Raw genomic sequence first — 27,856 nt, 5'->3', positions numbered from 1 at the left:
GTAGCCACTTACTTTTCTTTTGGGATCTTTGGTACATGAAATATACATGATTTTCAAAATTTAATTCTAGAATAATAAACATAAAGATCATATAAACTAGTAAAATTGCATCACTTTTTAAAAGCATGTATTAATTCAATACATGCTTAATAATCAATACATATTTAATAATCAAGAGAGGCCTATAGAATTAATGTAACAGAATAGAAAATAATCAATGATGTTTCACCATTCACTTTGCAAATAACATTTGAAAAACCACCACTATACAAGTGGTTCAATTTATTGTTGAAGTGAAACAAAGTTGAATATTCACAATTATCTGAAAGGTACTGTAGGGTAAATGGTTTTCCAGGCTTTTCTGCCTTCCCACCATTAGGATTGCCCTGCCTGATGGGGCACCTGCAGTTGTTACATTGTTGCAAAATATCTTACTTCTGTGGGCCATGGGAGGAGTATTGAGATAGTCACAGAGAGGAGGAGAGGCAGGAGAGAAGGGGGCAAAGAAGCCAGAGAAGCAGAGTGAAGACTTGCTGGGGGCCAGGAGGCCTACTGGCCTCCTGGCCCCCAGCACCCCTGCCTGCCGTGTACCTGTTTGCCACATTGCATGTAAAGCTCAATAAAAGCCTGTTAAAGCCACCAAGGGCTTCAAGACTCTCCTTTACGGGTCTGCTGGATCAGAAAACCTGCTCAGTGACCATCCTGCCCCTATAGGTACTTAAAATGCTATTCTCACATATTTCAGAGAGACTGAAAAACTGTATAGTTTTTCACTGACCAACTAAAACAAAGAGTAAACTCAGGAGAAAATATGACAATCCAACATTCTTCTAGTGAGACAGAAAGACAACCGCAAAAATATATAACCTGTAAAAGATCTGATAGGGGGAAAGGATGTCCTGAGCAAACTCCATAAAGGCTTTGTGGACTCCACCCCCACGACAATGGGAACTACAACTACCATGATAACCGAAGGGAAAACTGCAAGGACCCCAAGGGTGGAGTTAAACAACTAGGCTCCTGGTTTGGGTATTTAACTGGCCATGTGGCTGGGAGTTGCTCATTTTTGGCCACCAGCCGTGCTGGGTTTTTGGCAGCTGAGCAGATCATTGGGATTCCAGGTCAGTGGAATGGGTAGAACGCATTTACGAGTTTATATCCACGTTTTTCTCCCTGAGTTATTCATTTCCCCAGTTCCCCTTCCCTTGTAAATAAACCGTTTATGAACGTTTTGTGTGTGTCTGCAGTTTAGCATTCATAAGTCCCTTTTAAGCGCGGGTGAGGACCCAAGTCAGGCAACCCCATTTTATATCGGGGTTTGCCCTGTAACAGATCCACTATTTACCGTGATTTATTTTCATAAATACCTCTATTTAAGACACTTTGTGAACATACAATGGGTCATTAATACTGTTCTAAATTAAATAAAAACATTTTTAAATTGTTTTTATTCCTAGTGTAGTAAATACTGACAGCTACAACCTCCTAAAATTATGTTCAGGCCCTTGCTAAATTGTAAAACTGTGCCGAGATCCTGAAAGGAAAATGCTTGAAAATCTGACCCAGTCCCCAGCCAGGCCTGAGGGCCACGGTGTGACAGAGGCTTTGGAGCAGGAGAGGAGGGGGTAGCAAAGTCCCAGGTATCAGGTGTGGTTCTCAGGGTCTCAGCACCAAGGGCTGTGTCTGGGGCAGGGAAGGTTTTTGTTGGATATTCCCATCTCCCCACAGTTTCTCTTTCTCTCACAAGCTGCCTTGGGGCCTCCTTCCTGGATAGGGTGACTCACCCCAGTTCTCACTCCCCATTGCCTGGAGGGTCCAGAGCAGCCAATCAGCATCACCCTGACTCCAAGTTACAGAAGTCTCTACTGACCCGCCAAGATTCAAATGCTCAGCTATCTCTGGGGCACAGGTGATGCCCCCAACTCTCCTGCTGCTGCTCTCCTGGGCCCTGGCGCTGACAGAGACCTGGGCGGGTGAGTGCGGGCTCGGAGGGAAAAGGCCAGTGAGGAGGGGGAAGTAGAGGAACCCCGGCGGGGGCGCAGGCCCCCGGGAAAGTCGCGTCCCCGCCATCGCTGGCCTTTTTGTGCCCCGTGACCCCACCTTGTCCTGACCCCTCTCTGTCCCTCCCAGCCTCCCGCCTGCTCTTGCCCACTGAGTCTCGGCCCTTCTCGTCCCGGCGCCCTTAAAATCTCAGGACACACCCCCCCCCCTCCCGCCCTCCCCTTCCGCCCCGTCTCCCCAGCCCGGGTCTCCCTCCCGCCCCCAGGCTCCCACTCCCTGAGGTATTTCTACACGGTGATGTCCCGGCCGGGACTCGGGGAGCCCCGCTTCATCTCGGTGGGGTACGTGGACGACACGCAGTTCGTGAGGTTCGACAGCGACTCCCCGGGTCAGACGGCGGAGCCGCGGGCGCCCTGGATGGCGCAGGAGGGGCCGGAGTACTGGGCGCGGCAGAGTAGGAAGGCGAAGGGCGCCGCACAGATGTTCCGAGACAATCTGAACACCCTGCGCGGCTACTACAACCAGAGCGCGGCCGGTGAGCGGGGCGGGCCCGGGGCACTCACGACCCCACCCCCGCGGGCGGGCGGGGACCCCAGACCCCGGGCCCGATGGTCCCCCGAGGCAGGGGGACCCGCCGGACCCTCGACCCGGGACGAGCCCCGGGACGTTCCCCGCGGGGTTCCCGCGTCAGTTTCGGTTTATTCCCGGGGGGCGGGCGGGGTGACCGCGGGGTGACGGGGCGGGGACAGGCTCTCACACCCTCCAGTGGCTGCATGGCTGCGACGTGGGGCCCGACGGGCGCCTCCTCCGCGGGTACAGTCAGTTCGCCTACGACGGCGCCGAGTACATCGCCCTGAACCGAGACCTGCGCTCCTGGACCGCGGCGGACACGGCCGCTCAGATCACCCGGCGCGCGTGGGAGGAGGAAGGAGAGGCAAAGCGCGTCAGGAACTACCTGGAGGGCAGGTGCGTGGAGGGGCTGCGCAGAGACCTGGAGCACGGGAAGGAGACGCTGCAGCGCTCAGGTAAGAGGGGCCGCGAGGTCTCCCACCCCACCTCAGGCCGGCACCGCGGGGAGGGTGGAGTCAGGGTCACAGCAGCGCCCCCTCTCTGGTCAGGGGGCGAGCAGCCCCCTGGGTTTCCTGACTCCCCAGAGGACCCCACTTTTCCTCAGAACAGTCCCTCCTGAGCCTGAGGGGAGACCAGCCCTGGAATCTCCCTTCACGGGATCCTTTTGACCCAGCAGCCCTCTTGGGAACCATCAGTGTTTCTCTCAGGGTCTTGTTATTGGTCGGAGGACATTTTTCTTTTCTTTTCTTTTCTTTTTTAAAGATTTATTTATTTATACATACATACAAGAACTGGGGTACAGGCCAGAGGTGTGGAGGACAACAGGATTCACCAGAGACAGAGCAGGGAATCTGACTCCTGCTTTTCTGAGTGACTAGGTCTGTCCCCAAAAGTCTGTGCTCTCCTCCTTAGAGAACTGCCTCCTCCTATCCAGAGCTGTCGCCCTAATTCTAGATCTAAGGAATGAGAGATTATCCCAGACCAGGCTTGTACCTAGGTTTTGTGTTTCCTCTTCTGCCGGGGACCAGCCTCCGGCAAAATGTCGTGTCAGGGTTCCTGAAAGGATGAGACAGCCTCGGCGATTACGAATGAGCTGAAACTTTAGGACTGAGGGGAAGGGAATGAGGAGACACCGACACTTGGTGAGGTGTTAGTATCTTCTGCCGAAAGGCTCAGCAGGTTCTTTATTTATACATTTTTTGCAAGCATTGAGATCACATTATCAAGTGCATAGAAACAAAGCAGAAACAATTAGTGCATCTCCTTTTCCATGCTCTCAGCAAGAAGGCAACCTTCAAGGTTAATAAAAAACTAAGTTTTACACTAAAATTCATTGTTTCAGCTAAACAATAACCTAAGACAATTGATAGCTGCAGGTACATCCCCATCAGCTAAAACCTAAGCAAAGAAAGAACTTTTCTTATTCTCATGGCCTTCACAGCAGGGGCTGGCTGCTACTCAGCTATCAGAACTTTCTCTACCTAGAAACTCCTTAACTCAAATAGCTTCATTTAAAAACTTTCCCAAGAAACTTCAAGGGAAGGCAAAAGAAGGACTTAGAATAATAGTTGTATTGTAATGCTTGTCAGGCATGTTCAATAACTTGTCTCCCATTGTCAAGTGGGACAAATTGTTTAATAATTAGTTTTTAAGAGATAATTTTCCGTGCCGTTTATTTACTGTATATTGATGCATATAATGTAGCGCCTAATGTACTTTTTGGGAAATTTTTTTCCTTTTATGACCAAGAACAAAAAGTGAAGGGATGTTAGATCTTCAGCCCCACGGTGTGAGGCACAAGGAATCTTCGGCCCTACGGTGTGAGGCCCTTTAACTTCAGCCCCACGGTGTGAGGCCCTTTGAGCTTCCCTGCTTGCCAGTATTTTATCTGGCTGGGGCTGCAAGGCCTCCTGCAGCGCTCTTCTAACCCCACTGCCCTGTCCATTTTGAGGATGGTCACAGGAGGCTTTTTCAGGTCCAGGAGGGAGAAGTGTGAAGGGTGAACAAGTTGTTCACTCTTCTCCTCAGATCCCCCAAAGACACGGGTGACCCACCACCCCACTTCTGACCGCGAGGTCACCCTGAGGTGCTGGGCCCTGGGCTTCTACCCTGCGGACATCACCCTGACCTGGCAACGGGATGGGCAGGACCTGATCCAGGACACAGAGATGGTGGAGACCAGGCCTGGGGGGGACGGAACCTTCCAGAAGTGGGCAGCTGTCATAGTGCCTTCTGGAGAGGAGCAGAGATACACGTGCCATGTGCAGCATGAGGAGCTGCTGGAGCCCCAAGTCCTGACATGGGGTAAGGAGGGGGGTGGGCACAGATATTCTCAGGGGCATCAGGAGCCCCTCTGGAGACCTTCAGAGCATCAGATGGAGGCCTGGGGCTCAGGGTCTCACTTTTCCTTCCCCTCCAGAGCCCCCTCTTCAGTCCTCCATCCCCATTGTGGGCATCATTGCTGGCCTGGTTGTTCTTGGAGCTGTGCTCACTGGAGCTGCGGTGGCTGTAGCTGTGATTTGGAGGAAGAAGTGCTCAGGTAGGGAAGGGAGCTGGGCATCTTGTCTACTAGGGACTTTCAGGCTACAGATAGAACTTGCCCTGCCTGGTAATGGGAAGTACCACCCACACATTTGTGTTTCCCAGTCTGGAGCTGATTGTTAACCCTCTTTTGTAAAGCATTTTTGAAAATGAATCACAAGTTGTTCACCTTGATAATTCTGGTGATGGGGCCCTGATTCCAGCAAATGGCACAGGGGAAGGTCCCTGCTAAGAGCAAACCCCAGGAGGCAGTTGGTCCAGTCCCCTCTCATCTCCTCTCTTCATATATCCTGGTCTTGCCCTAAGTGTCCAGTCATAGTTCTGGAAACTTCCCTGTGGCCCAGGGCTAGGAGATTCCTTTAGGACTTAATGGCCTGATTCCTCCCTGGTCTCAATATAATATTTCTTCCCACAGGTGGAAAAGGAGGAAGCTACACTGAGGCTGCAGGTAAGTGTGGATCAGGGGTTTGGTCCCTAAGCCCCTGGGGACAGTGTAAATGGGTCCATGGGGGAGTTACCCACATCAGTCCTTCCTGTGGGCTCATTTCTCTGTGGCTTTGACCAGGTTCTGTTTTGTTCTTCCCCAGGTGGCGACAGTTCCCAGGGCTCTGATGTGTCTCTCACAGCTGCTAAAGGTGAGACCCTGGAGACCTGTGGTGGGAGGGGCTGGGGCAGAGAGGATGGGACCAGGTTATGGGGAGACTGTGAGAGGGACATTCTGAGGATGCAGTGGACTATGGAGAATGTCAACATTTATGTGTTTCTTTGAAATTTTTTATGATCCTTTTCCTTCACAGTGTGAGCCAGCTGCTTGTGGGGACTGAGTGATGCAGGATTTCTTCTCACCCCCACTTTGTAACTTCAAGATCCCCTGGTTTCCTTTGCTGCAAAAGGCATTGGAATGTGTCTCTGTTCTTATGAGATAATGTGAGAAGGTGGGGAGACTGGCCCAGCCCTGTCCACCCAAATCCTCCCCACACTGACCTGTGCCTCTCCTTGATGACTCCTGCTCCAACAGAGGCAGCTTAGTCTGCGTTCTGCATTTACCCCTGTCTCTGTGTTTTCCTCAAGAACAGTAACTACTTCCCTCTTGAAATAATAATTGAGTTCTGAAATTACTTTCTGTGAACTTGCCTGATGTGTTTGAGGGCTAATAAAAATAATTCCTAAAATTAGAGATGAAATAAATGAGAAACATTTCAGAATCATATGTTTGCTGTGCTGACTGTGTGCAGGTGGGGGCAGGAGAGGCTGTGAGGAGCCGAGGGGGACGGGGCCTGTGTCCAGTCGGTGCTCAGTGCATCCTGGCGTTGACGTGGTCACTCCTCAGGGTCATGTCCCTGCTCCTTTGTCCTTGTCCTTCAGGAGCACCTGTCCCAGCAGGGCCTGTAATCACAGGGACTCAGACCTCACCTGGCCTTGTGCTGTATGTCTGGGCAAAGAGTGCTTGTGTGGCCGGGTCAGCTCAGGCTCAGCTCAGGGTCTAGCCTTCTGCCCTCAGATTTCTTTGTATTTCTATTTTGATTCTTTGGTTTTATTTTGCTTTATGCCTGCTCATTTTCATGTTTAGAGACAAGGCCTCATGTGCTGTTAGTCACTTTCTCTGACAACAGCAGGAGCATCTGTCATTGCCCCCACAAGATCCAGGGTGGCTCCTGCACACAGGAGTCTTTAGTGAGAGATGAATTTCCAGACTCATCTAAGTTTTGGCCTCATTTTAGGGATGTTTTCTGGATTATTAGTTCCACCTATTCCAACTCTTTTTGAAAGAATAAAATCTTGGTATTACTAGAGAGGACGATTTGATAATTTCCTGATGGATTTAGAGAAGTTCCTGATAGGTTTCTATTTTTCCCAACAATATCTCCCTGTAACCTTTCCCTTCAATGTAGTAACCCCAGTGCTGGTGCAAATTAAGACTCATGGGTTGATGGAGTCAGTTACCTTCATAATTGACTGAAAAAGAGGACCCATAAGCCTAGGAACTCGGACCCCCCGGTGGCCCAGGTGTAAGTCTCAGCGCTATCACCTCTACACCCCAAGTTCAATCCCTAGCCAGGGAAATAACCCACATATGTCCCAGCAGAGGTCTCCTATTTCACCTGCTGTTCCCCTTAGCAGCGTATTTCAGTAACTCTGCCTTTTCTGCTACCACTCTGTCTCTGGTGAATCCCCACCCCCCGCATCTCTGGCCTGTACCCCAGCTCTTATATGAATAAATCAATAAGTCTTAAAAAAGAAAAAGTGTGACCTTGATGTGTTCATCAGGCATTTTTTGGGTAAAAATGGCAAACTAATTCAGTCTTGTCAAAATGGGGATTTACTGATTTACTGAACAAACCAAAGCCAAAGCAGGGGTGCAGGCAACCCTGCACAGAGCCTGAGCCCCCTGCTGCTCCTTCTGGACACCGGGACCAGCCTGTCCAGGGAGGACTGTCCTGGCCCAGCGTGGCCCTGATGGGAGCTTGTTCTGGGTCAGTAGCAAGAAGCCACTTGGTTCTGCTCTCAGTCCTGCCCTCAGTGTCCTGCTGTTGGTTCTAGAAATGATCCCGGGTCTCCTGTCTCCTTCATTCATTTTCCTCAGCTTGTCAGGGAGGAGGGTCTGTTCATCAAAGGCCCCTCCAGGTGACAGCAGGGGGCTCTCTCAGGCTAGAGGACCCTCTGACGATGAGAGGGGGTATGTAGGGGGTCACCAGATTCCTGACCTTTCTCTCACGTGGAAGGGGGTACAATTCCCAGTCCCATAGCTGTGTCCTCAATATACTCACATGACTTATTACTCTTAATTTAACTTATGTTAATACTGAGCTTGGGAAAATTATGCAATTGATTCAAGATTGCACAATTAGGAGTAGAGTCAGGATATGACTGCAGTTTTCCTTAGAAACAAGGTTTTATGATTCTTGCTCTTTGCTGCTTCACACCCTACAGCTTTTCAAAATGACCCCACAAGTACAGCAAAGTTCTGTTAACTTCATGAGCTGGAAGCAGGAAGCTGCCATAATGGGATCACTAAAGGCAGGTCACTGAAGGCAGGTTTCTGCCCCTTCTTCTTTTAAGTGAATCTCCCAACGCAGTGACCAACCCTCCATTTCTTCTCCAGAGGCCACGGCCATTGACCTGAAGCAAGACCAGGAAAATCCAGGAGCAGTTTCAGCAGCAGGAGCAAGCACCAGGGCCCCGAGGTGAAGCCCCTGGTGAGGTAAAGAGCATGAGTTACACCCAGGCCTTAACCTGAGGAGGCTTCTCCTCCCCCTGAGGAATGGACCCTGGGGAGCTGGTCAGCACCTCCCTCCCTACTCTGTGGAAGCTTCCTGGAGCTGGATCCCCACAGGCCCAGGAGAGTGGAGCCTCCCGAGGTCTTCGTGTCCCTGAGAGTCGTTCTCAGAGTCTACAGGAAATAACTTGTGGGTCTTACAAAAAAGGCTTTGTCACTGCTTCTAGGGAATTTGATTATCTAGTTTTTTAAAAACTTATGTAAGATTAGACAGTTGCATGTTTGTCACAGCCCTCAGCACAGTGGCTGCATGAAATCTTTTCGAGCATTTTCCAACCATAAGATGTAGAATTCCCACCTGGCAAAAGAACTAAGAAATACCTGACAACAACACATCTAGGCCATTTCTAAACACAATAAGTCGGGCAAAGTCACCCTAGAAGAAGAATTAATAGAAGAAGAACTTAAAGTCAATATTCCAGTTTTGTGAAGATTATAAATTTACTGAATTAGTGATTCTTAAAAGTGTCCAAGGAGATAAATTATACTTTATCAGTCACATTCTGTGGGTCAGGTCATTTGACATAATTTCACTTTCTCCCAACAATAATCCCTCTAGGCACCCTCTAGCCTTAATAAAGCAGATGATGCTCAGGGAAACACCCCATGTTCCCATCCCACGGCCTGGAGTCTGCTGAGCCAGAAGCCCTCCAGCCCCAACTCCCCTTTGGTCTCAGGGTCTGTGCTCCCCACCCCTGAGGGCTACCTCTCCAACACCACACCCCAGCGCCCAAGAGACCCATGGGCCAGACAGACTCAGAGCAGCACTGGCTCTCCCAGGCCTGGGGAGGAGGGACATGCAGGAAGGGGGAGCCCCAATGTTTAGTGCACTGTTCTCTCCCTCCCAGGGGAACTATCACAAGGTCACAGAGTAGAGGAAAAGGCAGAGCTGCCGGAACCTCCATGTGAGTATTCTGTGGGGATCAGGCAGACCCTAACACCCACACCCCAGGGGCCCAGGACCTAATTCCTGGTGATGGGGCCTGTGTCCTGCTCCCAGGGCTGGTGAAAATAACACGCAGAGCTGCTTCCTGCACACAGGCTAAAGGGAGTGGCAGAGGGGCTTATAAAATGACCTTGGTGAGACTCTGGATCCACATCCAGCCACTGGAGGGTGGGTGAGTCATGGTGGCTTCTCCCTGAGCCTGAGGCAGGATCCTCATCAGCCCCCCAGAGGGGCGGCCATGACCCCCACTGTCTCCTCTTTGGGGCAGACTTGTGACCTGAAGCTGGGTGTGGTGAGTGTCTCCTGCAGGGCGTGTGCTGCCACCTGGCACCTCCCTTCTCTGCTCAGCCCTGAGAAGTGACACTAAAAAAGGGAAGGGACGCTCCAGACAGCCAGGGCTTTGGGAAATGTGAGGACTTGAGCTGGAAAGACCTTCACAGTCATTCTTACTATACCCATGAGAGGGAATCAATGAAAAGACCGTCAGGCCAGTGATAGCAGAACCTGGACACAGCCGGGACCCTGACTCCCCGTCCCTGCTTGTCCCCTGACGCCTGAGGGAGGATAGAGGCTGAGGGTCCCAGAAAGGAGCTGGACACTCACCTCCTCCTGTGCTGCACCTCCCCCTGCAGTGACCTTCAGGGCTAATGGCTGTTGCCACGGTCCCTGAAGTCCGGTGTGGGCAAGGAACCATGTGCGCAGGGGGAGAACAGCAAACTCCCTAAAGCTTAGATAGGACGGATGCCTGTTAAGAGTTAACGACCCTCATGGAGATTAAAAACCACACTACTGGAAGACCACTGGACTAAGGAGGAGATCAAAGAAGAAATTAAAAAATTCTTTGAATTGAATGACAAGGAGGACACCAATATCCTAAATGTATGGGATGCAGCAAAAGCAATAATAAGAGGAAAATATATAGCAGTAGAAGCTCACATCAACAAACAAGAAAGAACTCAAAGAAACAACCTAATCTCGAAGCTCAAAGATCTAGAAAAAGAACAGCAAAAAAAAACCCAAAACCAGTAGAAGAAAAGAAATAATAAAAACCAAAGCAGAAATAAATGAAATTGAAACTAAATAAACAATCCAAAAGATCAATGAAACCAAGAGCTGGTTCTTTGAAAAAATCAATAAAATGGACAAACCCCTAGCCAGGCTCACAAAGGAAAAAAGGGAGAAAGTACAAATAAGCAGGATCATAAATAAAAGAGGAGAAATCACAACGGACACAGCAGAAATCAAAAGAATAATCAGAAAATACTATGAACAGTTATATGGAAACAAGTTCAACAATCTAGAGGAGATGGACAAATTCCTACAACTCTACAATCACCCAAAGCTAGATAAAGAAGAAATAGAACACCTAAACAGACCAATTACAAGCAGCAAAATTGAAATGGTAATCAAAAACCTCCCAAAAACAAAATCCCAGGACCTGATGGATTTACAAATGAATTCTACCAAACATTCAGAGATGAATTAGTGCCTATCCTTCGCAAACTCTTCCAAAAAATTGAGAAGGAAGGGATAATACCCAACACGTTCTATGAAGCCTACATTACACTAATACCAAAGCCTAACAAGGACAACACAAAAAAGGAAAACTAAAGGCCAATCTCCCTAATGAACACTGATGCAAAAATCCTCAATAAAATTTTAGCTATCAGAATCCAACAAAGTATCCATAAGATAATTCACCACGACCAAGTAGGATTCATTCCAGGGACACAAGGATGGTTCAACATCCGAAAATCAATCAACGTTATCCAACACATCAACAAAAAGAAATATAAAAACCATATGATAATATCAATAGATGCTGAGAAAGCTTTCGACAAAGTGCAACACCCATTCATGATAAAAGCCCTTGAAATTCTTGGGATACAAGGAACATACCTCAATATCATAAAGGCCATATATGACAAGCCAACAGCCAGTATCATTCTCAATGGTGAAAAGCTGAAAGCAATTCCATTAAGATCTGGAACAAGACAAGGATGTCCACTCTCACCACTGCTTTTCAATATAATACTGGAAGTCCTAGCCAGAGCAATAAGACAAGAGAAAGACATACAAGGAATCCAAATAGTAAAAGAAGAAGTCAAACTATCACTATTTGCAGATGATATGATAATATACATAGAGAACCCCAAAAACTCCACAGAAAAACTAATTCAACTCATCAATCAGTTCAGTAAAGTGGCAGGATACAAAATCAACACGCAAAAGTCAGCAGCTTTCCTGTACACAAACAATAAACCTGAAGAAGAAGAAATAAAAAAAAAACTATCCCTTTTATTATCAAAACAAAAAAAATCAAATATTTGGGAATAAATCTAACAAAAGAGGTAAAGGACCTATACAAAGAAAACTATAAAACACTGTTAAAAGAAATAGAAGAAGACACAAAGAAATGGAAAAACATCCCCTGCTCATGGATTGGAAGAATAAACATTATTAAAATGGCCATCCTACCAAAAGCGATATATACAGATTCAATGCTATTCCAATCAAAATTTCAATGTCATTCTTCAAAGAAATAGAACAATTATTGATGAAATTCATATGGAATCACAAAAAACCCCGAATAGCCAAAGCTCTCTTGAAAAAAAAGAAGGGAATGGAGACATCACACTCCCAGACTTCAAACTATACTACAAAGCCATAATCATCAAAACTGCATGGTATTGGAACAAGAACAGACATACAGACCAATGGAATAGAATAGAAAATCCAGAAATAAACCCACAAATTTATGATCAACTAATCTTTGACAAAGGAGCAAAGACTATGCATTGGAGCAAAGAAAGTTTGTTCAATAAATGGTGCTGGGAAAACTGGGTCGCTACATGCAAAAGAATGAAGCTTGACCACTACCTCACACCATACACAAAAATCAACTCAAAATGGATTAAAGAACTAGACATAAGACCTGAAACCATAAAATACATAGAAGGAAATATATGCGAAACACTACGTGATTTGCATATCAAAGACATCTTTACAGACACATCACCCAAAGCAGTGATAGTGAAGGCAAAGATAAACGGCTGGGACTACATCAAGTTAAAGAGCTTCTGCACAGCAAAAGAGACAATAACAAAAACAAAGAGAAACCCCACCAACTAGGAGAACATTTTTGCACGCAACACTAATGATAAAGGACTGATCACAAAAATCTGCAAAGAGCTGATGAGACTCAACAACAACAAAGAAAATAATCCAGTCAAAAAATGGGCAGAAGAGCTAAAAAGAAACTTCTCTGAAGAGGAAATGCAAATGGCCAACAGCCATATGAAAATATGTTCAACATCACTTGTAATCAGGGAAATGCAAATTAAAACTACCATGAGATACCATCTTACACCAGTGAGAATGGCACGTATTAAAAAAACTAGCAACAGCAAATGTTGGTGAGGGTGTGGAGAAAAAGGAACTCTTCTGCACTGTTGGTGGGAGTGCAAACTGGTCCAACCACTATGGAGAGCTGTGTGGAGATTTCTGGACCTACTAAACATAGAGCTTCCATATGATCCAGCAATTCCACTCCTAGGTATTTACCCAAAGGACACAGAAACATCAATTCCAAAGAACACCTGCACCCCTATGTTTATAGCAGCACTATTTACAACAGCTAAGCTTTGGAAACAACACAAATGCCCAAAAATAGATGACTGGATCAAGAAGATGTGGTACATATATACCATGGAATATTACTCAGCATTCAAAAAAGATAAACACATGCAATTTGCAGCAACATGGATGGCGCTGGAAGGGATTATGCTCAGCAAAATAAGTCAGAAAGAAAAAGAAAAATACCGGATGGTCTCACTCATAGCAGGAATCTAGAAAACTTAAATAAGGGACCAGGAAAATGAATAACTATAAGAAAGTGAAAATCAAAATCAACAAACAACTATGAACCAGAGACACTTTTTGGGGGGTGGGGGGCAGGAGGGGATGGATTGGGGTCAGAATGGGGGGGTTGCAATTGTATGGGAAATATAAAAATAAAATTTATTATTATTAAAAAAAAAAGAGTTAATGACCACCAGAAGCCGCCTCAAAGATTGTTAAAAGAAATGCTGAACACATGGAACCTTATCTCGCTTTCTCAAGACCCACAAACTTTATTCTATTATAACTGTCTTTCTAAAATCTTTTCTTTTCCCAGTCTAAAAAGGTCATTGGTTGCTAATTAAAAAATATATGTAATAAACAGACTAATACAAATGAAACATTACTAAACTCTGTGTAATAATAGAATTGTTAGTTTAATGATTTCTGTTGTGTCCTTGGCTTTGATAGCTTTTATCTTAATGATAAAAATATTACTTTATGAAAAGTATATTCACCCATGCTAATTAATAATGATTTAGTGGTAGTAAGTAGATATTAAAACAAAAAAGTAATTACTTAGAACAAAAGGAAAATTAGTAGCCTGACTACTTAGGAATGCGGCTAGGTCCAGATGTTACTTCGAACATAGATCACTGCCCTGTCAATGATAAGCTAAACCTATGAGCAAGCTGATTTCTTTAATGTTCACTGTTCCTATGCTTTTAGAAAGAACATATATATACTGGTCAAAAACCCAAAGAAAATTACACTCAGATTTTCACTCTCTTGAAGTGTGTCTGTTTGTCATTTATTCGCCGAATCCCTGACCACCCCGCGTAATCTCTCAGCCCTGAGATGGCCTCATTGTCCACTGCTGTGCTGGTCTGCTGCACTCCTGCTTGTCTCTCATTGAAAATACAGGACCCAAATGGAGAAAAGTATTTAGGCCACGGGAAGCTGTCTGTCTGAGAGGAGCCTATGCCCTGCCCTGGGTTGAGTGTAAGTTGAGATATTTGACCACAGGCTGTAAACTACAATGAGAATATCATCCTAACAGCCAAGTAGCAGAAGATTTTTACTTTTTCTGCAAACATTTCAAACCTCCTCACAAAAAGGTTATTGATACAGAGCGACAATGAGGAATCAATGTTCAAGATCAAAAGGACACAGACTTGTAGGAGTCCTGGGTGGTGAAGTGACGCAACACACTGTTGTTATGGGGTGGGGAGGTTTTCAGGACAGACGCCCTGTGGACACAGCACAGGAACAGGAGGAAGCTCTCCAGGGTGAGGCTTCCTATTTAGGGTCCACAGTCAATGCAGATGCTCGTTTCTTTCCTGGTGGATGTGCAGACAGTTAGCAAATGTGAATGAAGTCATGGAAGATGCTCATAGGTCTGTGTTGGAGGAGCAACTGGACTTAAAAAGCATCTTGGGAAAGTTTGAGATTCTCGAGTGAAGGAATAACTGACTTTTAAGAGAAATGATGATTTCCTTTAGAAAAATATGCTCATGGCATAAACCAGAGAGAGCAAAGGACAAGCAGGAATTCTGAACTGCAGGTTGTGCTTCCACATCAGGCAGACACAGCCTCTGCATCCACAGTGAGGATGGATGTCAAGGGCAGAGATGCCTAGAGATGCCTCTCCCCACATGGGCACTGCAGACATGGGGGTAAGGTCACCTCCAGGGTCCCATTAGAGCTGCTCTTCTACCCGAGGGGGCAAATGACCTACAGACCTCCCTCCTGAGACCCACTTCTCTCCTGGGTAGGAGAAACCACACTTTCCCCTTTGGCTCCAGAGTCACGTGAGCAGTAAATGTGTTCTGTGTGCGTTGTAAGGGGATAATGAGTTAAGTTGTTTCAATAATATTCATTAATAATAATGGCAAATCCTGGGTACCAGAGGAGAAACTGAGCCACAGGTCACTGATATGATCTGCTCTGAGTCTCCCAGGGGCAGGACCTGGGGCTCCTGTGTCCGTCAGTGTCTCTGACCTCAGTCTCTTCTCTAGCAGGGGGAGAGGCCCTGGAGGGACACACCTCATTCAAAGTTCCTGGTTTCCAAGGATGGGTATTGTGTGACTCTGACCATCTCTCTGCCTAGGCTGTGTGTTCATCTCAAGAGACTGGACACCAGGCCCTATGTGCTGAGGGAAAGTGTCTCCCTTTGAGACTCGCTGCTGATGGTGACACTGTCATATGGGGACACTGCATTTGGGGTGGCTGGAGAGTGACTGAGTGAAAAGAAGGAATCACCTTCTGCAGAAGGAGCGCACCTGGGCTGTGAGGAGTCACCAGGGGACAATTCTGGGCTTTCACACACCAGAAAATTCCCAGTTGAACTTGGATTTTAAAAAAGAAGGTGACATTTGCTAATGCAGAAAACAGGCGACCGTTTTTTATCTTCAGGATCCTTTTACAGAGAAAAGACCCATTCATCAGCCTCTGAGGAGCAGGTCACAGCTGACCCTGTGACCCTGACAGGGACATGGCTTTCCCACGGCCTCTCATGAGAACCTGCTCAGAAGTGGGTTAATTACCAGAGTCCAGGGTCCTGTCATGCTGGAGTCAGTGAAGGAACAGGTGTGTCAGCCTCCCTGCATCACATCATGTGGATCATGATGATGGAAGGTCTGTGTTCCCCACATGTCCCCGGGTCTGCCCACTGATGCCAGCAGGAGCTGTGGCAGGAACTCCAGGTCCTAATCACAGTCCATTTCCAGCCACAGTCCCTGCCCAGATTCCCCACCATTTAGAGCAGCGGTTCTAAAGATAAACAGCTGGGACTATATCAAACTAAAAAGTTTCTGTACAGAAAAAAAGAGATGATAACCAAAACAAAGAGACACCCCACAGATTGGGAGAAAGTATTTGCACTCAACACAACTGATAAGAGACTAATAACAAAGATCTACAAAGAGCTGACACAACTCAATAAAAACAGACAACCCAGCCAAAAAATGGGAAAAGAGATGAAAAGACACTTCTCCAAAGAGGAAATGCAAATGGCCAACAGGCACATGAAAAATTGCTCAACTTCACTTACAATCAGAGAAATGCCTGAATCAAAACCACAACGAGATACCAACTCACACCAGTAAGAATGGCCCACATTAAACAAACTGACAACAACAAATGCTGGCGAGGATGTGGAGAAAAAGAAACTCTCCTGCACTGCTGGTGGGAGTACAAACTGGTCCAACTACTATGGAAAGCTGTGTGGAGGACCCTCAAATTATATAAAAAATAGATCTACCATATGACCCAGCAATTTCACTCCTAGGGATCTACCCAAAGAACACAAAATCATCAACTCAAAGGGAAACCTGCACACCTATGTTTATTGCAGCAATATTTACAATAGTAAGATATGGAAACCACCTAAATGTCCAAAAACAGATGACTGGATCAAGAAGATGTGGTGTATCTGCACAATGCAATACTACTCAGCCATCAAAAAAGATAAACTAATGCCATTTGCAGCAACATGGATGGAGCCAGAAGGGATTATGCTCAGTGAAATAAGTCCGAAGGAAAAAAAATATTGATGGTTTCACTTACATGAGGAATATAGGGAAACCTAACAAAGGGTCAGAAAAAAAAGACAAAACTAGCAGGCAAACTAGAGAACTGAGTCATACCTCAGGGTAGAAGGAGAAAAGGGTCAAAACAGGGGAGAGAAGAGCACAGGAGACTATGATGATGGTTCATGGGTGGTGTGGTGGTGGGAATTTCATGGGGAATACACCTGAGGGGAGAAATCAAACATTATATAGAAATGAACAATGATGTAAAAATAAATAAATATCATTTAAATTATAAGTAAATATTTAAAAAAAAATAAAGCAGCAGTGTGAAACCTTAGTACAGAAAACCTAGGATGACTGTCAAAAGAGCCTGGGCAAAGGAGCGCCTAAGAAGCCAAGCGGTACGATGTTGTCATCTGCATTTTTTTGTGCAAAGTCACTGGGAGGAGCACAGGAAGCTCCAGATGCTTCAGTTGGCTCCTCAGAGTTTTCTAAGAAGTGCTGAGAGATGAAGGCCATGTCTGCTGATGAGAAAGGAGAGTTGGAAGTCAGGGCAAAGGCAGACAAGGCCCATTATGAAAGACATCTTATGTCCTCCCTCAAGGGAATAAAAAAGTAGTTCCATGATCCCGATGCACTCAAGGGGCCTCCTTTAGACTTTTCTTGTTTGGTTCTGAGGCTCCCCCCAAAGTCACAGGAGAACACCTGGCCAGTCCACTGGTGATGTTGCAAGGAAACCAGGAGAGTCGTGGACTGACTGCTCAGATGACAAGTGGCCTTGGGAAAAGAGGCTGCTCAGCTGAAGGACATTGCCGCTTCCCGAGCTAGAGGAAAGCCTGATGAGTTATTGTTATTAATCTTACTTTGCCTAATTTATAAAGTAAACTTTATCATATATATTTATGTATAGGGAAAATCTTAGTGCATACAGGGCTCCATACTATTTGTGGTTCAGGCATCCACTGGGGGTCTTGGAATACATCATACCTGGATAAACGGGGACTACTGCACTATTTTGGGGGTTTAGACCATCTAATAGGTGTGTCTAGTATGTCCTTGTTGCTGTCATTTGCATTTGCATTTACAAACATCTTTTGACATATGATGCTGAGTATCTGTTCATATCAATATAGTTTCCTTAGTAACTATTCAGACTTCTGTTCAATGTTTTAGAAGTTATTTGTTTCCTTGCTGAATTTTAAGGAATCCACACATATTTTAAAACATATGTTTTATCAGAGATTTATTTTGCAAATATTTCCTTCCAATCTTTGGCCTGAGCTCTTATAGACTAACACTAACATTAATGCATAGATATATTTTCTGGGGAAGAGAAATGAGAAATTGAAGACTGAAGTGGGTTCAGAGGGTTGACTGGAGGGTGAAGTTGGTTGACTGGAGGGTGATGTGACTTATTTATTTGTGTATTTTCTTTAGTACCTTTTGAATCCTGTGTGTGTGTGTTTGTGTGTGCTTGTGTGTGTGAATAAGGAATATCAGTTATTATAAAAATTATTTATTATCAAAAATAAATTACACGACAATACCTGACACTATGAAGCACTTGGCAGATCACCTCAGTCACGTGTTCTCAGGCTCTGACCCTCTACTCTAGGACCCACCATCTTGTCACTGAGTGATTTTGCCTTAGAATTTCCACATGACATGGGTGGGCTGGATAGATGGACAAATGTTCCAACTGAAAAAAATAGGTAAAAATGACATGTAAAAAGGATAAACCACCTTCTCAAATGCATCAGATATTGTAATAATGGCCACACCCAGAAGACAAGGGGGAAATCCTGCATGGGCCCCACAGAGAGCAGCCTCCTGAGGAGGGAGGAAGGGCTTTGGGGTCCCTGCCCAGAGCAGACATGGAGCCCAGCCCTTCAGCTCCGCGCTGAGCCTGACGACCACCCCCACCTGCTGTCCCTTTAAAAATTTAGGAAGACCTGCTTTATCCTCATTATGCTGTATATGTTGCATTCTGATTATGATATATACATATAATGTACAATGTATATGATGTAATGTATGTTCACTATCAAAACATAAGGTGTTACAAATGATAAAATGAAAATAATCCACACACTGGTTGCATTTCTCCTAATCTATTGCATATCCTCTGCTGCCTGAGTGTGGCCATCTCTCTCTCTCTCTCTTTTTTCTCTTTCTCTCTGTCTCTCTCTCAGAGACCAGTGGCCTCAGCCCTGCTACCTCCAGATGCCATTGCCCAGGTCATCTCACCCCCACCCCTCCCAAGAGGGCTATTTCTTACTTCTTCCTGCCTCCTCAGCCCCTCAGCAATTCCCTTCCCTCCACTCTTTTTTTTTTTTTTTAAAGATTTATTTATTTATTTGTACAAGCACTGGGTACAGTCAGAAACGGGGGAGGGTGAGAGAATCCACCAGAGCCAGAGCGGGGAGCAGAGCAGGCAGAAGGACCGAAGTACACTGCTGAGGGGAGCAGCGGGCGGCAGGAGAGGTCTGCGCACCATGTGGGACCCTCTGGGGATTGAACCGGTTCTGCAGAGACTGTGGGCAGCTTCGCAACCCAGTGCTCAACTGCTGCGCCACTGGGGAGGCCCATCCCTCCACTCTTATATGATTGGTTGATTTCTTTTTTCATCCTTAAAATGCAAATCGCTCAGATGAGAACTGCACCATCACCCCCGCACCTGCACCTGGATCCTCTGCCCTCACCCCAGTGATAGCAGAAGGTCCGCTCTAGTCTAAGGTCACCCCTCAGCTGGGGACAGGATCAGGCCCTTCTGTCCCCTGGATCATCAGTTTCCCTCTCACTTGCGGTTCATCCTCCCCGCCCCCCCCCCCACACACACACATGCTGTCATAGCGCCATTCAAAAAAAAATACAATTAAACCAATACGAACTCCTCCCATAAAATGTACCACTGGAACCCATGTCTTTCTCCTCCACTGCCTCGTCTCAATTACACTGCTCAGGTAGCAGATCCTCAGTGAGCCCATTCTCTCACCTACTGGACTGTCATTTTTTTTTTTTTGCAAATAAACATATGCACACAGTTGTACAAGTCCACACCTCAGGCCTCCCCTGGTGGCGCAGCGGTTGAGCACCAGGTTGTGAAGCTGCCCGCAGCCTCTGTAGCACCAGTTTGATCTCCGGCCACCAGGCGAGGGTCCCACATGGTGCACAGACCTCTCCTGCCGCCCGCTGCTCCCCTCAGCAGTGTGTTTCATCAGTCTGCCTGTTCTGTTCCCTGCTCTGGCTCTGGTGAATTCTCTCACCCTCCCGCGCTTCTGACTGTACCCAGTGCTTGCATAAATAAATAAATTAATTTTTTTAAAAAAAGTCCACACCTCTACAACACTTGTTAGGTCTCCATTTTCTATGGTCTCTACCTCCTTGAATCTCAGTGACAAACTATTTTATTTCTTTTAACTGATTCACTAACTGTTACTTCTGTGTCTGCAAATGCCATGCTAATTATACTCTTTGTTTTTTTAGTTTTATTTCTCACCTTTAGTGATTTGGCTCTTCTTTCACCCAACCTCATCCTCCCAACATAATAATCTTATAATTTTGATTATCTCAGTGTGCATGTCTGCATTCCTTTTTTCAGTTCGTTTGTTCCTGAAGCCTACATGGACCGGATGCCAATGGTTCGCTCTGATCCTATATGGAGTATTCCAAAAAGCCAGCTAAAATTGCTGTTTAGTTATTTTGCCCTGTGATTTTATGCAAAGATAAGTAAAATGGCTTAAAAGTACATTTAGTTTGCAAACTTTTGCTATGCTGTTAAAAAGTTTGGGATCAAGGTTGAGAGAATTCGTTTTTGCATAAGTTGAACCAATTTTAAGATTTTTTCCCCTGTGATTTTGATATATTTGCTGTCTTGTTTTAGCTAATGCTCCAGATTTTTTTTTCTTCTGGCTTGGATAATGGACTCTTTTCCAGTAAGGAAAAACTGTCAACTGGACATTCATGGACAATGCTGCTGACTAATTGTTGCTTCTCTCACACACATTGTAACCCTGAAAAAAGACCGTCTCCTAAGACTACACCCTGAGATCTGTGCCACTATAGATATGGTGGAATAAAAATTAAAAGGGGGCATTGTAACAGGTGGTCCCCAGGAAAGGGGGAGGTTCCAGGTTCCCTGCCCCACCCAAATGGAGGGTGGAGCTGAGCAGGGAGAGGAGAAGCTGAAGAGGAGACTGAGGAAGAGAGGAAGCAGGATGGAGCCAGAAGGAGACTGAGAGGAGGCACATGGGGCCAAGAGACATGTGAAGAAACTGAGCTTGCCTTTTGGTCGTGGACTGGGTGACACAGATGTGGGCGAGAGACCCGAGCGGAGGAAACAATGGCAGCTTTTATCTTGATTTTGATTTTGCTCTTTTCCTTCCGGGCTTGTCTGGTTGTTTCTGACCCTTTTCTGTGGGTCCCCAGTGGAAGATGCTTTAGACCTCGGCAGGCTTTGGGGCCTTGCTCTGGGCCAATCCCATTTGGATGGACTTTTACCCACGAGGGGACGGGTTACTTTGGGTTCTTGATTTAGAAACTAGATTCTTTGCCTTTTCTGTATTGTTTCCAAATTGTATTAAAGTTTCTTCCCATTAAAGTCTCATGTGTTTTGTGTTGATGCGGCGGATGGCAGAACCCATTTAGAATAGGCAGGTTTGCGGGGTTTGGGCTGCCCCTCTCTCTGTCCTATAACATTATGATTGAATTTCATCATCAGAAATGGACCATCAGTGCCACCCTGGTGGTGCAAGCGGTTAAGCACAGCACTATGAAGCTATCTGCAGTTTCTGCAGCACCAGTTTGATTCCTGGCCTGCCAGGGAGCTACCCACATGGCACAGCTACCCACTCCTGTCTCACCCACTGCTCCCCTCAGCAGTATATTTCAGTCAGTCTGCCTGTTCTGCTCCCCACTCTGTCTCTGGTGAATCCTCTCAACCCCTCCCCCCACACACACACACACCTCTGGCCTGTACTCCAGTTCATTGCCCCTTTGTGTCCATGTTTTTCTAGAGATTTTCATTTTAGCGTATCTTAAAAAAATCTTCTGTCAACTTGTCTCCATGTTATACCTCATTTAAGATAGCCCAGGAATGGCCCTTTAGGGTCTACAATGTTGGTGCGCACAGCTTTTCTTGAGAGGCAGAGTATTATCTGAAATAGGCTTGCTGAATGCTGAGTGTCAGACATTAGGCAGTGGCGCCTGGCTTAGGCCATTACGCTTAGGTAGTTCTGGACATTTTGGCGTGTGCCTGATATCACTGGAGTTTTTCTGAGATGGAACAAAAATGCAGCATTGATTTATTAAAATACAGTGTAAGCCTTTAAAAAAGCTTCAAATATAAAACAAAAAATAGATTAAAAGATAAAGGATGGGTGAATGTGCTTTGTAATTAGAAAACATAAAAACACTGGAATGGTTGGATTTCTATGAAGCAAAATAAACTTAACACAGGAGTTTTATTAGAAACTTCAAAGAGAACTTTTTGGAATAGGTCAGTAGCAAAAGACAGCAAAAGTAGCAAATGTGTTAATACCTAATTACAGAGCACCAAAACAAATGAGGCATAAAGTGGAAGAACTGAAACAGAAATAGAAAAGTTAACAATTATATTTAAAAATAAACACTCTTATCTCACATATAGAGCTAGTAAACAAAAAAACAGAGTAAGCATAAAAACTTAAACCGTATCATGAGCCATGTTGGCCTTTATTGAATACCACAATCAACAAGAATAATAGACAATTTTTCAAGTGTGCATGGCACATTCACAGAAAATAGGCCCTATTCTTGTCCTTCAATAATTCTCAATGGATATAAAAGAACTGAAATTATAGACTATATTCTCTGACCACAATGACATTACATTAAAATTCCATAGCTGGAAGATGTTTGGAAAACCTCCAAATATTTGGAAAATGACTGATAAACCTTAAACCACATATTTATAGTTTTCAAAAAGCTGTGGAAATGTAATCAAAACTTGTAGCTGCAGCAAATGCAGTGTTTAAGGGAAGTTTATAATATTAAATGGAAGAAAAGAAAATATGATGACCAACTTAACCAAATAAATTTGGTTTTTTATTTGCTATGGATCAATTTCCTTAAGACACAAATCCCAAAGTGAAAGAAATAGAAATCCTGGATGAATTAAATAAATTAAATTCATAATTTAAAAATACTCCATAAAGAAAACTCCAGGCTCAGATGGCTCAATGGCGAATCTACTGAACACTTCAGTAAGTATTGCCACCAGTCCTAACCAAATTTTTGGAGAAAATAGAGAGGAAGAAACACATTCTTCTCAGTTTATGAGACTAGTGGGGGTACACTAATACCAAACTAGACAAAGTCATTGAAAGGTAACTTCTGACCCTTGTCTGTCGGGAATACCTAAGGAAAAGTCAACAAATCCAACACATTCTTACTAAGTAAGTTTTATCTCAGGATGCAAGTTTGGATGAATACATAGAAATCAATGTAATGTATCATATTAATAGAATCAGGAATACCCACGGGGTCCTCTCCATGTAGAAAAAACATCTTTAAATTCAATACGTATGCCCTGTGTGGAATGCAGGGTCCTTGCTCTCCCCCCACTCTAAATTCCTTAATTCTCCTTGTCACCCCAGCAGAAGGTGAGGGGGAGCTCTGGAAAAGGGGAATCCCCTCAAACGCTCCCCCTGCTCCATTTTCCCCCTTTCCACCATGTATTTGAATCACACCACACCTGCAGTACAGAAAAATGCCTAAGCCTTGAGTAGTTTACCAAACTTTTCTAGAGAAAACCCCTGTGTGATCACCATCCAGGTAAAAACAGAGACTTTCCCAGCCCCAGCCAGAAGCCCCTGGCCCTCTCCCCACACAGACCATCCCCCCAACCCAGGGGCCCACTAAGCTGGTTCTTCCCTGCCCCACCCTCTTTGGTTCCTCCCCCTCCACACAGCAAGGTAGACCATCGACATGCCTGTCACTCAAGTTGTTGACCTTCCCCACCCGGCTGAGGGCTGTTTCCCAGCTGCTCCCTGTGAAGTTCTTTTCTCCATCCACACTGCAGTCTTTGAAGGAGTCACTATGTGCAGACCACAGTGTAGGGTGATGGCTGTAAACACTGTGTGTGGGGGTTTCTGTGCAAATGTAGTTTCACCATTGAGTTGGGTCATATTTAGTGAGTGATCAGTACATTGCAGGGTGAGTCTTTGTAGGAAACTGTTGAACGTCTCTCCTAGTAATGATGTTATTTGGTATCCTACCTGGGGTGAGGGTTTCTGTTGCTCAGGTCCTGATCTGCACTAGGTATCACCAGCCACCTATTTTTTTATTTCAGCCATTCTGATAGGTATTTTATGGCACATCATTGCTATTCTCATTTTCAGTTTTCCAGTGACATAGGATGTTGGGAATATTTGCAGAAGCTTATCTGCCATTGGTACATGTTCTTTGGTGAGGTGCCTGCTCAGATTGGCTTATTTTTAATTGAGTCACTTGTTTTCTACTTGTTGAGTTTTAAGAATTCTATGTAAATTCTAAAACAAATGCTATAGCAGATATATGAATTGCAAATACATGCCCCAGGCTGTGACCCAAACTCTTTTACAGACATAAAATTGTACATTAACTCCTAGTTAGAAGCACAGCTCTATTTTCTTGGGAAGAGTAAAGGACAATTACTACATGAATGTTTTCCATGTAGTGGGGGTGACAAGGGACAATGTGACATTGATTTTTGCATATTTCTGATCTTTTGAATTCTCTTGTGCACATGAGTATTTACAAAATTAAATTACATTACAATTCCTACACTTGTTAAACACTTTGTAGATCACACTCAGATAATATGTTTATACTTAGATTCTGATTCTCTACTCTGGGACCCATTATCTCTGAGCTGAAATATTTGCTTAAAATTTCCATTTCTGCCTTGATGCTGGGTGTGGTGTGATAATATTCATTGAGAAGGCATGTCCCTGTACCCCTAAAATATTGGTTTACAGTGTTGTAAACCAATGTCACCTCGATACAAGTAACTTAACTAATAAACAAGAATTCCCATTTCTGTAATAGCCGGGCTAATTTGTATGAACAATTATTTCTACTGAAATTAAATAAAGAAATCCTGTAAATTACAAAGGCATCACTGTCAACCTGAGAGAGCTGAAAAGCTATTAATAAATTGCCTCACCTTATAAATGAATGGGGAGAAACTTCATGGGCCCCACAGAGAACAGCATCCTGAGGAGGGAGGAAGGGCTGTGAGGGCCCCGCCCAGAGCAGACACGGAGCCCAGCCCTTCAGCTCTGCTGAGCCTGACGACCACCATCCGCCGTCATTTTAAAATTTAGAAAGATCTGCCTTATTCTGATTATGATGTATATGCTTAATGTATAATTTATATGTATATGTTCACCACAGTACAATATGTTAAAGTAGATAAATGATAAAGAAAATTAATTCACACACTTGTTGCATTTTCTCCTAGACTATTGCACATCTTGCTGCTGCCTGAGTGTGGATTTCTCTCTCTCTCTCTCAGTTGATGAGCACAGAGCCCAGTGGCTTCAGCCCTGCCACCTCCAGATGCCATTGCCCAGGTCAGCTCACCCCCAACCCTCCTGAGAGGCCACTTCTCACTCACATCCTGACTTGGTATAAGACGTCTCTGTTCGGTTCCTTCATCTCCTCCCACTCCCCACTCAGGGGTGATGAGTTTATTTCCTTTATTCCTCAGAATCAGAACCAGGACTCAGGTGAGAACTGCATCATCAGCCCCTGCCACAGCCACATCTCACCTGTCCCCTCCGACTTCAAGCAGTGGCAGGGGAGGCTCAGGTGGTGTCTGAGGCCACCCCTCAGCTTGGACACACTTTACCAGCTGGGGTCCCCATGAAGTGGTGTGAGAAGGAAGACACGGGGGTTCCCCATGTCGCGGGCCTTAGCTCACAGGGGGCAGGTGGACCCTGACTTGGTGTGGGGCTCTGTACTGTGCTCTGTTTTGGAATTTTTTTCCCTGAGAAGTGGGGCACCCTGGGTCAGTGTCTCTGGTTCCAGGCCTGTGTTTGTGGCACCCTGAAGTTTTCTCAGTCCTTCTTCTCCACCCTTTTTCTGAAATTTCATTCTGATCTCTCTTGGTGTGGTCTGTTGTAGCAAGAATTTGGTTAGGGCAGTGAAAATGTAAAATTTTATCTGTAAATGCTGAGGCATTTTCTTGAAATAGTTAAGTCATTTCCTATGCTGCCTTTTTTTGGAAAATTTTATTAATTTTTTGAAGCCATTAATTGATAGACAAATATCCTACAGTTCTTCCTTCTCGCTCCCCTCACTCTCCCATCTGCACTCCTGTGGCTTTAATCTTTCAATTCATCTATTGAAGTAATCATATCTCTGACATTTTTAATTTCTAAAACCAATTTCTTGTTCTGTGATTGTATATAATTGCATATAATTCCATCTATGATTCATGTCTTACATAATTTTACATCTCTTAGCTATTACTGACAATCGTGGTAAAGGGTCTGGTAGATCCTCTGTTCAATTGCTTTCATGAGATCATGAACTCTGACCTCAGAGCACTAGCTCAGTCTGCTTTACATTTATCTTTGTCATTTCTGCTAACTGTCCCTTTCTTACAGTGATGGTGTCACATCACCAGGGTCTGGCTCTGCTCATCGTGTCTGCAGTGTCTAGAGAAACCCCTTATGTACTGGGGGGAGGGGGTGTTGAAAAGATACCCCAGATAATAGGCAGGTTAGTCACAGTCCTCCATGTCCCCCTGAGCTGTGTCCTCATGGCCTCCAGTCATGGAACACTCTAATTGTGAAGCCGTTCACAGCTGGGGATGTGGAGTCACCCTGCGTGCTTGGTGCACAGGGAACCAACGGAGGACCATCCAATAAACTGAGAGACCCCCGGGGTTGAACCACAACTTCACCTTCTCCTCCACCCCACTGAGCCTCCTTTTCCCATCTGCACAAAGGGACACATCTGGGTTTCTCATGGGATTGCTTTGAGGAGTAAGTGTGACCCATGTGTAAAACACATGGGATTATTCCCTGAGATGCTGTGTCCCACTGTCAGTTACCAACACTGCAGTGACTGTGGCATTCCAATAAGCTCCACTCTTTGATTTATACATTTCAACTTAAGAAACACCTTTGAACATATATTTTTGGAATAAGATTATCTTATTGTATCCAGAAGACCAGATTTCGGGTTACCTGTCACCACCAGCACTGAGCAGGCCTTCACCGCTGCCAGGAGATTGTGATGTGCAGCCCCCGGAGTTCCTTATCGTCCTCCTGGACACCTGACCTCAGGCCTGTCCCCCTGTGCTGAGGCTGGTCTTCAGGCACCAACTCCCTGCAGCCTCCAGACCGGTCCTTGGGCTGGAAAATTAACTCAGAGCAGACAGGCCATAGTCAATGTGTGTGCATGTTTCCTACTATACCAGCCAAGTGTCTCCCCCGATCTACTCTCCCTCCCTAGCCCCTGACATTATGATAAATTCAATAGAATGTTTTTTTTTCACAAAATACCAAAACTTTTAATTTGTTGAGACATTTTGCAAAATTGACCTTTTTAGTGCCATTAGTCTTTATGCCAGCATGTTTTTGCTGCCCCCTAGTGGATTCTCCTGTCAATAACATGCTTCATTATCAAGGCAACAGTTTTATCATTTTATTCCCATCTCCACATTCTCACATTCCTTCACATTTACCATTAATATGTTTGATATTTTCATTGATTTTTAAAAATTGTTTTCAATATCCTTTAAATTTTTTTTAATTGGGAAATGCTTATTTTAAAGTGTGGAATTTAAGAACGCAGGAAAAGCAGCCCCAACACCCAGACCTGATCTGACACTGAGCTGGGCCCACGGCTGTTAGGAGCCGCCTGGCCCTGAGCCCCTGCCCTGTGTCTCTCCCAGGATAGGAGTCCTCCGCAAGCCAGCAGAGAAGGACGCTCAGAGGTCACCACACAGTGACACTCACAAGACTCCTGCAGGGGGCCTTGCTGCCCCAGCCAGGTAAGACACTGGCAAGCAGCTAAGAAAAGGGCCTCACACCGTGGGGCCGAAGATTTCCAAAAAGCCTCACACTGTGGGGCTGAAGATTTAACATCCCTTTGTTTTTTGTTCTTGGTCATAAA

The 27,856-nt window shown here is 45.2% G+C and overlaps 1 protein-coding gene across 1 annotated transcript in view; it reads left to right on the top strand.

Moving 5' to 3' along the window:
• Nucleotides 1–1,912: 1,912 nt before the first annotated feature.
• Nucleotides 1,913–27,856, top strand: part of LOC311187916 (class I histocompatibility antigen, Gogo-OKO alpha chain-like) — a gene marked incomplete at its 5' end in the record, with an annotated part of 191,660 nt that continues 165,716 nt past the window's right edge. Inside the window, 4 exons of the mRNA XM_084259688.1 lie at nt 1,913–1,973; nt 2,267–2,536; nt 2,751–3,026; nt 4,600–4,875. Of these exons, the coding sequence (XP_084115814.1) occupies nt 1,913–1,973; nt 2,267–2,536; nt 2,751–3,026; nt 4,600–4,875 (883 nt within the window). The remainder of the gene's footprint in view (nt 1,974–2,266; nt 2,537–2,750; nt 3,027–4,599; nt 4,876–27,856) is intronic.

The sequence above is a fragment of the Talpa europaea genome (genome assembly GCF_964194135.1).
Source record: "Talpa europaea genome assembly, contig: HAP1_SCAFFOLD_45, whole genome shotgun sequence".
Lineage (NCBI taxonomy): Eukaryota > Metazoa > Chordata > Mammalia > Eulipotyphla > Talpidae > Talpa > Talpa europaea.
The sequence above is the reverse complement of the archived record's forward strand: the minus strand, read 5'-3'. Positions and strand labels throughout refer to the sequence as shown.